The sequence below is a fragment of the Onychostoma macrolepis genome, chromosome 11, assembly GCF_012432095.1.
Source record: "Onychostoma macrolepis isolate SWU-2019 chromosome 11, ASM1243209v1, whole genome shotgun sequence".
NCBI classification, from domain to species: Eukaryota; Metazoa; Chordata; class Actinopteri; order Cypriniformes; family Cyprinidae; genus Onychostoma; species Onychostoma macrolepis.
The window spans coordinates 1,499,986-1,515,158 of NC_081165.1; the positions used below are offsets into that span (position 1 = coordinate 1,499,986).

Genomic DNA, 15,173 nt, shown 5'->3' on the forward strand with positions numbered 1-15,173 from the left:
TAAGTCAACTAAATACATTTTATTATGTATTAATACATACAGACAGAGAACACATTATGCACTCCAACTGAGTGCAGTCCACACCATCTCTCAGTCCATATAAATCTGTACATACTGGTGAAATTTTACACAAAATCTGTGTTGAAGTCATATGCGTCATCATTGTTATGCTGCACTGAAGTCAGGTCAATGTCGACAGGGACAAACTTCACTTTTTTAGTTGGTTTGGCTGTAGAAGATAAAAGGCAAAACAATTGAGATTGTCAGAAGACAGTTACATTTCAAAAACCGAGGAAGTTCATAGGTGTACATCACAAAACAAACCTTTTCTCTTTTTTGTTGATTCCTGAATCGGTGTCACCACCGTTGAAACTTCAGTTTCAACCACAGGCTGAAAAACAAAGTGTGCCAATCAATATTCAACATCAGCCATTTACTGAATTCAGAGTACTGAAATAATGTGCTGGAGATAAAACAAGCTCCATGGACAGCAAAACACTGTAGACTTGTCACTCAGTTTGTTAAAAAAAAAAAAGCAAGCAATTACATTTACAGTTGGCATAAAATGAAAATTTACCCTATTTTGTAAATCCATGTTATTGGTCTCATTTTGAATGATTCATCCATGCAAGTTTTTTTTTTTTTTTTAAATGTTTGACCATGTTTAATCAAAATGTCATAGCTTGTTTTTCTGGTAAAAATAACAGACTTCTCCAATCATTTAATTCCTCCACAATCGACTGCAAGCTGGCTTTCATTTTTGAGTGGAATGCCCACATCTCATAATCCAATCAACAACCAATGAACAGAAATAGTACCCGTCCTATATTTCTACTTTTTTTGAAAATCTGTTTACTTGGATGTACGTCACAATACAATGGAAAAGTTGTCACTTCTGTACTTTAACGTAACACAATTACAATGAAAGACTTTGTGACAAGACATTCCAAAGGGTTTGAAATGCAGAAACTATTTTTGTATCAGCATAATCATTTTATACACAAGTTCTGAACGAGGTTTACACATATGCAAAATACAAGTCAAAGTTAAAAGGCTTACATAGACATTAGGGGCCAGCTTTACTAACAGCTTGCACTAGCGCAAACCATCTTTTCGTGTTAAAATAGTACTGTCAGGATTTTCCAAAAACAGTGGAGAATTAGCGCTGAAAAAGGCGTGGTTATTTTGTACCACTTACCTTATTGAATATGCATTTGTAGGAGTTTCCCTTTTAGACCCAAAATTTATGGGAGGAGAGTATTAAAATGAATCACGCAACGTGGTTTACTAACGTTTGCGCTCGTCAAATTACTGACATTTGCACCGTTATTTAATGCCCAAAAAAAAAGCATGTCTTAAACTATTTTGCTCTTGAAATGGCAGCAATTATTGTTGCAAGGAGGATATTAATTTAAAATATGAATTTATTTTGAATGCCAGAACAAACTAATCTTATGTAAACATTAAATATCTTGTGGCTACACTTTTAAAACTGTGTTGAACATTTATCCAAATGGAATGCTTTGGAGTATTATAAAAGCATTACTCTAAACATGAGTTTAATGTACTGCAACAAGCCAAAGTCATTTTCTGTAGTAATTAACAGCATGAGAGATCTTAAGTTGCACTGAACTTTCAATGTGCATTCTGAGAAATAATGAAATTGGTCTCAGATATGGTTTGTGAATATCAAATCTACTAGAGTTTCTGTCAGAGTGAGATCAGAGTTGGATTAGAAGGTCATCAAGGACTTATGTGAACAACAAACTCATCATTTCTCATCGTCTCTGATGACAGAAGTGTAAAGCATCATTACTGAATGATTCCTAGTCTCTCATAGGAAGTACCTCCTCTGTGTTGATTGTCCCATCCGTCTCCTTCTCATCTGCTTCTGTTGGTGCTGTGATTGTTATGGTCTCTTTAGGTAGCTCACTTACATTCAGGACACCAGCGGTGGGGCCCCTTGCGTTAAAACTTATACTGCTCGCCAGGTTGGGGAATCGCACACCTGAGGACAGGTACACATGGTTTAATTTCCACAACATAAAATATCAAAACAGATCTGATTTGTTCAATAAACCGTAACCATTAGAGGATGAAATCATTCCCATCTGAGACGTACCCTTGTTAACATTCTCGTTGCCCTTCCTCACTACATCCATATCCAAACCTGACCTCAGTTCAGTCACGATGGCATCAGTGAGGTATGAGGGAAGGCCCTGGTGCTCCGGAGCTCTGCTGTGGTAACTCAGTTTTGGCCTAAAACAACATCACACAAAGCTTAGGAAGACCGAGGCTACAGAGCAGAAGTTTACCAGTAACGGTGTTATTTCAGCATCACATTCTGAAGGTATGATGAACATCATCTGAAACTGACCCTGTCCAGTCGCTGAGGAATGTCATGGCTGCCAGCTCTGTGTTTGGAACGCCTCCTTTCTGCAGGAAGCCTCGTTTCTTGGCAAAGGTGGTCAAGAACTCTAAGGAGTTTTTGTAGTCAGGGACATTATACTGTAACATTATCTGAAAGAGACACATGAGAGAAGGTCAACTTATTTATATGAGATTAAAGAGAAATTAACCCCCTTAAAAATACAGTAAACTGAAATACAAAAAGTATTACATTCGATGAAATGCCCCTTAGTTTTAGAAACTGCCCGATCAATTACATGACAAACCAGAATACCTGATGTCTTATACTGTGGACATAAGCGATGTTGATGCTTTCAAAATGATTAAATTCAAGTCATTTCCTTTGTAACCAAATCAGGAGAATATGAAATAGGAGCTGGGCGATATGGCAAAGAAAAAAAATAAAGAAAAAAAATAAATTATAATCATGAACAATCTCTAAATGCGCACGTGCACTGTTTAACCCACTAGACTCCATCACGTAATGTATGCGTGCACTCCGTAGGTGTTTTGTTTTTGCAAAATACTCAATGTCAAATTGCAGATCATTAAAACAACAATTACGATATTATCGCACACCCTTAGCATACATTTAGATCATGATAACCACAGTTAAAACCACACATATAGCACCTCAAAACCATGATAAAAAATTTGATATGAATATATCCCAAAATACCATGGTGTGGTTAGTGTTACTACAGTAAATCCGTAGTAAATAATGTGATTTGTAGACTGAAAAGCCTTCTGACTGTATGGCTGCGCACAGTGTTTCTCCTGTTTGTCAGCGCTGTTTTATCTGACTTTAAACTAGTTTTAGGGTGTGTTCACACTTGTCATCTTTGGTTCAATTAAAACGAACTCTGGTGCGATTGCTCTGTTAGTGCGGTTGGGTTGAGTAAGTGTGAACGCTGCCATCCGAACCCTGGTGCGCACCAAACAAGTGGACCGAGACCGCTAAAAAGATGGGTCTCGGTCCGCTTCCAAACGAACTCTGGTGCGGGTTTGAATGAAGTATGAATGCAACATGGACCAAATACTTCTAAACGAACCCAAACAGGAAGTAATGACAAGATGCGACATGATTTGACGACACGAACGAGCAGTGTAACCAAAACAAAACGAGCAGAGGGCATACGTGGAGCAGCGATGAGGTAAAGTGCCTTTTATGAGCTCCTTGTGAGTTTGCAGGTGGTGAAAATACAACGAGCGCCAGCAGACGGCATTAAGTGTGTTCGACTTAAAGCGGCGCTGACCAGACCAATCAGTTAATGGGTGCTTTGATATCTTCGCTTTAATATCACCCAGCCCTAGTATAAAGCATGAACGTTAATGCAACACTAAACTACACTATACACTTCCATACTGTAAGTCAATGGGGTCTATCAACTGTTTGGTTACCCTTATCTTCAAAATTTATTCTTTTGTGTTCAGTAGAAGAAAGAAACTCATACGGGTTTGGAACAACATGAGGATGAGTAAATGACAGAATTTCCATTTTTGGGTGAACTAACAGACTTGAACTTAAACCACAAATCTCCAGTTTGGATGGCATGAGCAGTGGTGTTCCTTACATGCTTCTGATTGCACTGTTTCAGCAGAGTCCTGACCGCTTCCAGTGGACTCTCCTCCTTCTCCTCCACCTGCAGGCTCCTGAGGGCCATCATATCTCCTGGGTTACTGGAGGCCGCCACAATCCCTGGACTGTCAATCATCTTCAGCTTCTTAGTAATATGCACTTCCTGCTTACATCTGTATGGGGGAAAGAGTGTTATTGAGGCTGTAGCTCAATGCCCTGCGGCAGAAACGCATTGTGGGATATGAAGCTCAGTGTTGGATTGATTGAAGACTTCATGCTTTGGTCAGTCCAATACGGTTCATCATGCTTCAAATTCACATGTGCAAGGACACAAAATAGTCAGGCTTTACCTGGTCATTCCTCTCTGTACACCAACATGACACACTCGGACTTCCTTCAGACTATTGATGATGCTGCTCTTTCCGACATTAGGGAAACCTGAAGTCAATACAACCGCAGATGATTCAATATCAATTTTTAATAGAAATGCATAAGACAGTCAAAATTATTTCAGAGTTGGATTTTATTTTTAATTTTTGGCAAAATTAGGTTACTGTGGTCCATAAAAATGACAAGAAATCTTACCGACAACACCAACTTTAAGCATAGTCTCGGCATCCTTCTTGTTAGCAAAGTCAGTAAGCGTCTGTAGGAGACTGTCTCTTCCAAAACATGAAGCTGCTCTGCTGTGATCCAGAACTGCATTAATTCCTCTCTGCTTCCTCTGTTGCTGTAAAATAGAGATTATGAGATGACAATATCTGCCGATCTTTGAAATCCATCTTTTTGTTACTGTTATTTTTTCCCCCCTGTACTAAAGCTTATTAAAAATTAAATCTTGGGTCATCAAGCTGGCAGGACCACCTCAGTAAACTGGTAATAAAAACTGTGAATCACAATACTGACATAATTGATGTTGCTGCTTACAAAAGGCAATAATTTTTTTTTGAAGAGCAAAAATGGCCAAAAACCCTTAAATATTGATACCTTTAAGTATATTTTTAGTATAATATACTTACGTTACTTTGGTAAATTTGGTACTTTGGTAAAAAGTTTTTATTTTTTGTGCAAATTTTTCTGCTAATAATATATATATATATATATATATATATATATATAGAGAGAGAGAGAGAGAGAGATTTATTATTGTATATGGGGTCAATAGTATGTTTTTTTCCTCATGAAATTAATACTTTATGTTCCATATTAAATGCTAAGCAGCACAAGTTTCCAAATGTAAACATTTTAATGTTTTTTTTTAAGCATGTGACACTGAAGACTGGAAAGATTAAATATTAAATAGATTAAATACTAGGGTTGGGTACCGTTCATATTTTAACCGGCACGGTATCGGTATCTCTGTGTAATAATAAAAACATTTCAGTGAAAAAATAAGTCCAAAACTCTCAATTGCAACATTTTGAACAAAAGGGCCCTACATTTTTTTCTTCTTCCAGAAATTCTTGTTTTATTTTTTCTGATAATCAAATGAAGGCATGAAACATTTATTTATTTTTAATCAAATGAAAATGAAACGCTTTCATTTTTTGCCAAACAAAAAAAGTTTGAATAATATTTTTTTCTAAAATTACGTGGTTAATTGTGGTTGTAATAATTATTTTTATCATTTAATTGTTTTATTTGAATTTGACAGTAAATGGAATATATAAAGACGTACATTATACTGTACAAAAGTAATAGAAGGGTAATATATTTCTGTTACATGTTAAACCACACTTTTATTTTGACAGGTTGCCGTGAAGTTTCTGTGTGTATACAATATGATATGATGCTAGTTTTCTCAAATGAAACGGTAAAATTCTCATGAAGTGACTCTCACAGCCTGTAAGTTCATGTGTTCATGTAGTGAGATGCAGAGGCTGAAAATCACCGTGTTCTTCAGTATTTGTGTAGTAAACAAAACCACGTCTCCACATTCATAACGGAATTATTTATTATTAATGCAGGATTCATATTTAAACCTTTTTGCATTTTAATATTCACATACACTAGTTCATATCGCGATTCGAATTAAGTTACAGACCTTTTATTCATCCAAAAATCGATGAATTCCGTGGCATTCCGCGCTAAAGTAAATTCCGTTTTTATGAATGGACTCCTCCATCCTGTCCGCGTTTTCGCAGAAACCATATGGCCCTAGAAATGTAAGCACACTTCAGAACATTTCGGTTTGCCCTGTGTGTTGTGTTTTAAAGAGTTGCAGGGGTCACATCATGTCACAGGGTCTCTCTCTCTCTCTCTCTCATATGCACCCAAATGCGTTCTCAGGTACCGAATGATTTAATGTGAATCGGTGGTCGCTACGGTACCCAATCCTATTAAATACCCTCCCCAACATTTATAATTTGGGAATGTGCTGCATTGTGGAACCACATATACATACCACAGTTCTGTCCTGTATCTGCATTGATGCTTTGAAGAGAAAAGTAGGACACTCAGCTTCAAGATACCGGAGCCATTTCTCTACGTTATCTTTAGGAACAAGATCTAGAGAGTAAAAACAGACTTTAATAAGCATTTTCCATCTTGATAACTGGATGCCATGAAGTGTAAGGCAACACAAACTGCTCTCTACCTATTTTGTTCAATATGAACAAGAGTTTTTTCTTTCCCTCGTGTTTCAGGACGGTTTCCTCCAGCTGAGGACAGCGGCAGCCCAGAGGATCTCTGGCATCCAAAACCTCCACTATCACGTCAGATTCCTCAATCACCTGCACAAGAATTCAATCCAATGAAAGATCAACCTGGTCATGCTAGAGATTCATCACAGGTTCGGGAGTATATTATCATCAAGTGCTGGCCACATTATGCTGGATATCCGTTTGTCAACTTGCCTTGTTCAGCTCACAGCATTTGAATGTCTTAGCGCTTTTCTGTTTAATTAGTGCAGCCTTTGCTTCTTTAGCTTTCGCCACCTGCAAATGAACAAAGTTAGCAGGATAGCTACAGCCAGCGAGTCACTTCTATAGTAACCATTTCTACGTCCATCTTACCTTTTTAGCTTTCTTGGCTGCAGGTCCACTCTCTGCTTCCTTCTCTTTTTTCCTCTTTGTAGCTCTTTCTTGCTGTTTTGCAATCTTGTTTTGCTCTTTCAGAGTTTCAAGCTTTAAGAACAACACACAATGCACATCAGTTTAGTGCGACTGCATATGTTTCAGTAACATATATACCAAACACTGTGATGGCCAGTTATTAACTGTGAGGTCCATATGGAAAAATGCAGTTTGATTCACAGGGTTTTGCAGTGTCTGTGGTTTTGGCAGGGATCATACCTCCTGTTTTCTCTGCTCAGCTTCTCGAAGCACTTCCTCTTTAAAAGGAGCACTGTTCGGTACTCCAATATCTTTCTTTGGTTTTCGGCTTATCCCTTTCTTCTTTGCTTCTTTCCGTAATTTACGGTTATGCTCCCGAACCTTACAATGGAGAAAAAGTAGTGTGTAATAACAGCCAGAACAATAATAAATAAATAAATAAATAATATATTTAGATACCCAAGGCATGTGGGACACTTTTCAGAGCACTTTAAAGACACACTAGCATTAAAAGAAGTCACTTACGCTCAAGGATGTATTTATTTGATCAAAAATATTGTGAAATTGTTACAATTTTAAATTACTGTTTATCTGTTTTAATATATTTTAAAATGTAATTTCTTCCTGTGAAGGCAAAGCTGAATTTGTTATTATGCCAGACTTCATTCTAATAATGATAATTTGTTGCTTAAGAAACATTTATCATCATATTTGTGCAAAAAGTAATGCATTTTTTCAGGGTTCTTTGATGAATATTCAGAAGAACAGCATTTATTAGAAATATAAATCTTATGTAACAATGTAAAAGTCTTTTTTTCCAATTCAATTTAATGCATCCTTGCTGAAAAAGTCTTGGAAAAAATAATCTTACTGTCCCCAATTTTTGCATGGTTGAGTACATAAGCATAACGGTGTAAAACAGGGATGCACAATATATCAAAACCACATTTGATATTGGTTTACATTAGAGATATTTTAACAAACTGATATCATATTTAATTGTGCATGCATACTTGTATCCAAGTCCTATTTGTACAGTTAAATCACTTAATACAGTGCATACAGTACAATACAGTTACAGTAACAATTTACCAACAGTTAAATCTCAAATCATTTTATGCATACAGTACATCATAGAGCTGCAATGCCTTTTGTAGAAGTTGAAATAATGAGTTTTCATATTTTAGTTTTAATTCAAATTTAGTACTATTAATTTTAGTATTATTAAACTATTAAATTCTACGAAAGGCATTGCAGCTTTATGATGTAACGTTACTGTATGCATAAAATGATTTTGAGATTCAACAAAGTACTAAAAAAAGTACTAAACTGTTGAATCTCATATCATTTCATGCATACAGTACATCATAAAGCTGCAATGCCTTTTGTAGAATTTGAAATAACGGGTTTCCATATTTTTTTTTAATTTAGGCAAAATGGTACTACATTTTAATACCGACAATAATATGAAAATAATGTTGCCAATAACACCTTCGACCTTTCAATATAACCCATCATTTTAATATTGGCACATCCCCAATAATAGACAAACACAAACCTATAACTTGCATATAAGTAACTTACAAAACAGTAACACACTGAAAATGGAATAATACAGTTGGTATGAAAAGGGTAATGTATCATATTGGAACTTGGATATACAATACATATCTCTCTCTCTCTCACACACACACACACACACACACACACACACACACACACACACATATATATATATATATACATATAAATATATATATACACACACATACTATTTTAGGTATTTGGTATTTACTAAACCTCCTATGTGAACACCATGGTAAAACCATGGTACTGTTTTTGTTACTGGTATTAAGCTCTAGTTTGCTGACAACAACCAGGTCGGAACCAAAGCCTCTATTCACTTACATATTGTGCATAAACAGTTAAAACCTCTTACCTTCTTTTGTATTTTGAAGCGTTTGGAGCATGTTATGCGTTTGCTCGCCTTCTTCAACTCTACAAAACAGACACGTGGGGTTTTGTCAGTGTGTTTGACTACTTCTGATAGCTGTTTACATCCTTATAACGAGCAATTGGTAAATATAATGATAACCGTTGTGTTTGTATGGTTAAATCGTGTAAATAATGAGATTTGTTTGAGATTATATACTCACTAGGTCTCTTCATGTCTGTCGCCGCTCTAGCACGCGCTCCTCTAGCACAGCGCAGCACGTGTCTCTATTCCTCACTTCCGCTTCCGCTTTCGCGCCGTAAAGGGTTAATTTTTTTCATCTCGGTTTTATTTAATAAATCAATCAGCCTCCGTGTTGAATGTGTGTCAGTCCTCAGACAGCTCTCAGAGACAGCTGATCAGACACGGACGGTAAGACCTGCAGCTGGCGCGCTCTGTGTATTTTCTGCCATGTCTGCTGCTCATGCTATAATAAACCGCGAGCATCATCATGCAAAGTGTTGCATGGCCCAGTGCGTGCGTGTGTGTGTGTGTGTGTGAGAGAGAGAGAGAGTGTGTGAGTGTGTCTTTGTTTTTAACCGCCTGTGCTTGATGCATGTGTCACACAGCTTGTGTCTGCAGAGACACATAGCGGTCCCACCTTCATCATGATCATCATCATCATCATCATCATCGCCCTGCAAACCACTGATTCCCGCAGACACTCTGAACCCAGCAAACACTGTTGAAGTGCAGTGGTCATTATCAGTTATCATGATAATAAATGCAGCTGATCACAGGTTCGCGCAGTGTCTCATAGCTGCACATCACTCATGCGCGAGATGCTAATTATGTAATTACAGCATAATAAAAAATCAGGTTTGTGCAGAAGCGGTGTTTATATGCAGCTTCTTGTGTTGTTTTATTTCTGCACACTGTTTCAAAAGTGGATATCTTGAATATTTAGTTATAGCACTAATGCTGTTAGTAAGCAGGCGTTAACAAGCATTAGCCTACGACTCTTAACAGGATTACCGCTAATTTACTGCTGCATCAATAATACTCGATTGTAGGCCTATAAAATACTTATTTAATTACTTGTATTAAATACTTGATTTGAAAATGATTTCCTGTTGGACCCTAAGCATTTCCTCTAATTTTCGTAGTCATAACGATTAATGTAAAGATTGCATTTATAAATATATAAGAAGTCTTTAAATCGGTGTTTAAAGCTTTCAGAATCTTTCTAGGATTTTGTTTATCTCATTTTTATTTTTTGTTCATTAATATTTTTGTGACCATGGCATGTAACCAGTGGTTTTGTTTTGTTTACGTATAATAATTGGAGTAACTATTGTTTTTAGGGGAATTATGGCTACCATAGCACATTTCTGTAAAAACGACACTGGTAAATATGTGTCTAGGCATAATAATTCTGTTGGTAAATAGTAATGAAAAGTATTACTGTACTGTAGGATTACTGTTAATTCATGACAAAGGCAACAATAATGCATTAGTTAATGATTATGTTAATAATTAATCATTTGAAAATTTGGTTTACCTGTGATAAGCATAGTTTCAACCTAAATATCAGTTACTATAATTATTACTATTATGAACTATATAAATTATATTTGAGCTTAGCTAACAGTATTGGCTAAGATTACCACAATTGTATCTGTAGCTGTACACTGCAAAATAATGATAGAAATGTTAATTGTAAAAGACTGTAACAATGCTGTAAAAGATGATAATTGGTTTATGCTAAGTTCTCTTAGTGTATGCAGTGAAAAACTGTGCTAGATCGAACCTTACAGTAAAATACTGTTAAATATACAGTTTGTGGAAGTCGTCTCATACTTCACAGTTGTGTGTTACCATGATGGTGTTTAGTATTTGTTTATATGAAACTGCACCTTCTGTATTATTGTAGAAAAGCTACTTGTGATGAACTTTGATTGTGATCATGTGGCTTTCTCTCTACCACCTGTGTTAATATAGAGAGGTTGTCAGTATTAACATAGTTTAGTGGCAGGCCTTCAGCAGGAAAGGTTACAGAAACGATATACCCATTTAAAATGTAATAATTGTATTTTGTAAATTACAGTTTTAAACTGTAAAATGTGCAGGTTGTTTTGTAAATGTGTTTACATTTTTACTATATTTTTCTGAATTATTTTGGCAACCACAGCTGTGAGTTTTAGTTATGATGGTGTTTCGTTGTTTGTAAGAACAGCCTTTCAGCACGTGAATGTCTAGTTGACCCAAATACTGTACCTCTGTATTAGAGTACTAGTATCACTGCTGTCAACAGTAATAATCATTTCTGAAATATATTTAATGATCATTCTTAAAAATAAGCTTCCATTTGAGTGAATATTAACTATTCGAATTATTATATCCTTTTTCTATATGAAGGGCTTTTGCAATGGGCTCAAAGCGACGGAGAGCCACTTCTCCATCCAGCAGTGTGAGCGGAGGAGATTTTGAGGACAGCCAGACCACATCCATACCTTCAACCAGTCGGAAGAGGAGAAGAACCACAAACATCCCCACTGTTGACCCCGTGAGTTCGATTGAGTTCATGTATTTAATGTCATTAATAACTGCATATTAACACATTTGTCCTCATGTTTTATGCAGAAATGTAAGTTATATCACGGCTCTCCTGTTCCTGCTCTCACAGATTAAATGACTTCTGCTTTAGGATAACTGCAGATGATACTTGTTATAGTGTGTCATTCGGTAAGTTTTTCCTTACAGATTGCTGTGTGTCACGAGTTGTACAACACTATCAGAGACTATAAGGATGATCAGGGCAGGATGCTGTGTGAACTCTTCATCAGAGCACCAAAGAGAAGGTCAGTCACACATTAGAGATTTCTGGCCCTTAACCAGCTTTCTGTCAACTAAAACTTAAACCAAAACTCTAGGTTTTAACAGCATAATGGATAACACAGATAAGGCTTCCCTACAGGAACCAGCCGGATTACTATGATGTGGTGTCTCAGCCCATTGACATGATGAAAATCCAGCAGAAGCTGAAGATGGAGGAGTATGATGATGTTGAGCAGCTCACAGCTGATTTCCAGCTCTTATTCAACAATGCCAAGACGTACTACAAAGTGTGTATCTATCTTATATTTAAAATATATTCTGTTTTAATTATTGCACCAGTGAAGTATCATTGAGATATTGGGTAACACTTTAGTATAGGGACCAATTATTACTATTAACTAGTTGCTTATTAGAATGCCTATTATTAACATATTGGCTGTTTATTAGTACTTATAAAAGCACATATTCTGCATGACCATATTCTACATCCATTATCCTACCCAATACCTCAACTTAACAACTGTCATGGAAAGCTTAAGCTAGTTAAAGCGCACGACGAAGAAGAATTGTTCAATCCACAGTCTTTAATAAATCCACAGGGAAACAACAGAGCAAAGCAAAAGCAAATCCACATTAATAACCAGCAACTCCCAAGAACTGAACCGGCAAACTTTATACAAAAGGAACTAATGACTAAATTAACTAGACACAGGTGAACTAACTCGAGTAATCAAGGGGAAAGTAGGTCAAGGGACTGAAACAAGGAAGGAGAACAGGGAAACACAACAACAAAGTCCAAATAGTGTGATAACAACTACCTGACTAACTATTAATAAGCAGAAAATTAAGAGTCTATTGAGGCAAAAGTTGTAATTAATGGATTGTTAATGGTGAGAATTGGACCTTAAAATAAAGTGTGACCAGATTTTGATGTTTCTTGTATTAAAAAAAAGCTGAAACTTTTATTTTTTCCTGCGCAGCCAGAAACTCCGGAGTACAGAGCTGCTTGTAAACTGTGGGATCTGTATATTCGCACCAAAAATGAGTTTGTGCAGCGAGGGGACTATGATGAAGACGATGACGATGATGACTCGCAGGAAAACCCTGGAGGGGCCACAGAAGAGGAGGTCAGAAACCCCAGATCTTGTCTGTCATTTTCCAGCATTTTCCTACACCTCATGACAGGCATGCTTTGGAACTGTACTAATGTGTTTTTTTTTTAGATTTGTCCAGACAAATCATTCTGGTTTGCTTTGTTTTTACAGTCTATCTCGAGCCTTAAGGAAGTTCTTGGGCAGCTTCTGGATGCTGTGTTGACGTGCACAGAACATGGGCGTCTCATAAGTGAACTTTTCCAGAGACTTCCCTCTAAAGTGGTAGTTCTCTCAATTTCATTTCAGCACATACACAAACCTATCACATTATTATTATTATAATTCTTTTAAACATTATTTTTCAGCAATATCCAGATTATTATGCTATTATTAAAGAACCGATAGATCTGAAGATCATTGCACAACGAATACAGGTATATTGTTATTATGATCAGCATATACAATATTGCTATTTATTATCAATTTACACTGAAGCTTGTTTCTTTTTGTCTGTAGATGGGCTACTATAAAAGTGTAAACCACATGGCTAAAGACATTGACTTGTTAGTCAAAAATGCTAAAACCTACAATGAACCCGGATCACAAGTGTTTAAAGTAATGTGTCACTGACATTCTATTTATTTTTATATACACTTTATATCAATATTTATATCTTAGACTTATATTGATTTTCATATATATTAATTTCCAGGATGCAAACACCATCAAAAAGGTTTTTTCTCAGAGGAAACTGGAGCTTGAACATTCTGAACCTATTAAAAGCAGCATCAGGATCAGGTAAATTATGTTATGGATTTCATGTTACAATAATGAACAAAAATACTATAAAAAGTACCAAAAAGCAGCAAAGTGTTACCAGCTTTTATAGACATGTAACATTGTGATACCATGGTATTCTTTCAGTGATATAACATATATAGTGTCATGGTTTCACCAACTGACATCATCACTGTCCTGGTGTGTCACCACCGTGTTGGTTTTAACATTTTACTTTTTTTTTTAATCTACAAACAAACATGTATATTCTGACATAAAGTGTTGTATTTGCACTGGCGTTTGTGAACAGGAACAGAAGGTTTGGACAGGGAGACCGACTCTCCTCCATCACTACTGCTCTACAGTATGGCTCAGAGAGTGAAGAGGACGCCATACTAACTGGTACGTCACACATGATGGTGTCTGTATAGAGCAACACTGTTGAAGAGATGTAACATCAATATATCATTGGCTTATGTACTAATTAGATGAGTGTTTCCGTGTTCTTAAGGCTCTGTTCATTACGATGAGGGCGAGTCAGAGGCCGAGAGCATCCACTCCAGCATGGACATGAGCAACCCCATCTTCCAGATGTACGAGGCAGTGCGGGGCTGTAGGAGCAACCAGGGACAGCTTTTAGCCGAGCCCTTCTTTCAGCTTCCCTCCAGGAAAGACTACCCCGACTACTTCCAGCAAATCAGCCACCCAATCTCCCTCCAGCAGATAAGGTACAGTAAGACTACATCACTGCAAGTTCTTCGATTTTCGAAAACATACTATTAAGTATTTTATCTTTCCTCAGGAGTAAGATGAAGAACAGTGAGTATGAAAGAGTGGAACAGATAGACACAGACCTCAACCTGATGTTTGAGAACGCAAAGCGCTACAACGTTCCCAACTCTCAAATCTACAAACGTGTGATGAAGTTGCAGCATATATTGCAGGTAATATAAACCCATTCCAAACAAAGACAGGCTGTAAATTACTGTAAATTACAGTGCCTCAGTTGGCAGTGCAGTTAGAATTAATCATTTGACGTTTCTCAAAGATCAAAAGAGAGTTCAAGAATATTGATTGACATAACTGATTGATAATGATTACCTGAGTGTGTATATGCAACCCCAAAAAGTATTTGGACAATTAAAGGGTTAGTTCACCCAAAAATGAAAATTCTGTCATTAATTATTCACTCTCATGTCGTTACAAACCCATAAGACCTTTGTTCATCTTTGGAACCCAAATTAAGATATTTTTGATGGAATCTGAGAGCTGTCTGACAGCAAGGATATTACCACGATCGACACACAGAAACGTAGCAAGGACATCGGTAAAATAGTCCATGTGACATCAGTTTTGTCTCATATTCATCTTTTCATCATATTTGCAAATGTCTTGACTCCACAGCCAACAGAACAATTTTGTCTTCACTGTTCCAATACTTTGGAGGGCACTGTATAGTTCATCACATTAACTATGAAGAAGTTCCATCA

The 15,173-nt window shown here is 36.6% G+C and overlaps 2 protein-coding genes across 7 annotated transcripts in view; one reads left to right on the forward strand and one right to left on the reverse strand.

The window, feature by feature from the left end:
- gnl3 (G protein nucleolar 3) lies at positions 1 to 9,297 on the reverse strand. The gene is made up of 15 exons (XM_058790785.1): positions 9,198 to 9,297; positions 8,981 to 9,039; positions 7,282 to 7,422; positions 7,003 to 7,113; positions 6,844 to 6,924; positions 6,585 to 6,720; positions 6,393 to 6,496; positions 4,574 to 4,718; positions 4,339 to 4,426; positions 3,984 to 4,161; positions 2,378 to 2,520; positions 2,123 to 2,259; positions 1,848 to 2,008; positions 325 to 391; positions 1 to 229 (listed from the first exon to the last, which is right to left on the reverse strand). The coding sequence occupies exons 1-15, from the start codon at positions 9,208 to 9,210 to the stop codon at positions 126 to 128; spliced, it is 1,668 nt and encodes a 555-aa protein (XP_058646768.1). The 5' UTR covers positions 9,211 to 9,297; the 3' UTR covers positions 1 to 125.
- pbrm1 (polybromo 1) overlaps positions 9,279 to 15,173 on the forward strand; it is a 19,445-nt gene continuing 13,550 nt past the window's right edge. For 4 of the 6 annotated variants that reach the window (XM_058790779.1, XM_058790782.1, XM_058790783.1 and 1 more), the window contains exons 1-13: positions 9,283 to 9,406; positions 9,604 to 9,774; positions 11,393 to 11,540; positions 11,738 to 11,835; positions 11,952 to 12,099; positions 12,793 to 12,939; positions 13,078 to 13,188; positions 13,272 to 13,340; positions 13,423 to 13,521; positions 13,619 to 13,704; positions 13,994 to 14,085; positions 14,195 to 14,411; positions 14,486 to 14,627. In XM_058790779.1, coding sequence (XP_058646762.1) covers positions 9,749 to 9,774; positions 11,393 to 11,540; positions 11,738 to 11,835; positions 11,952 to 12,099; positions 12,793 to 12,939; positions 13,078 to 13,188; positions 13,272 to 13,340; positions 13,423 to 13,521; positions 13,619 to 13,704; positions 13,994 to 14,085; positions 14,195 to 14,411; positions 14,486 to 14,627 — 1,383 coding nt within the window. In that variant the 5' untranslated portion in view covers positions 9,283 to 9,406; positions 9,604 to 9,748. Of the gene's footprint in view, positions 9,407 to 9,603; positions 9,854 to 11,392; positions 11,541 to 11,737; positions 11,836 to 11,951; positions 12,100 to 12,792; positions 12,940 to 13,077; positions 13,189 to 13,271; positions 13,341 to 13,422; positions 13,522 to 13,618; positions 13,705 to 13,993; positions 14,086 to 14,194; positions 14,412 to 14,485; positions 14,628 to 15,173 lie in introns of those variants that run through there. The other 2 variants (XM_058790780.1, XM_058790781.1) reach the window with 2 other exon arrangements.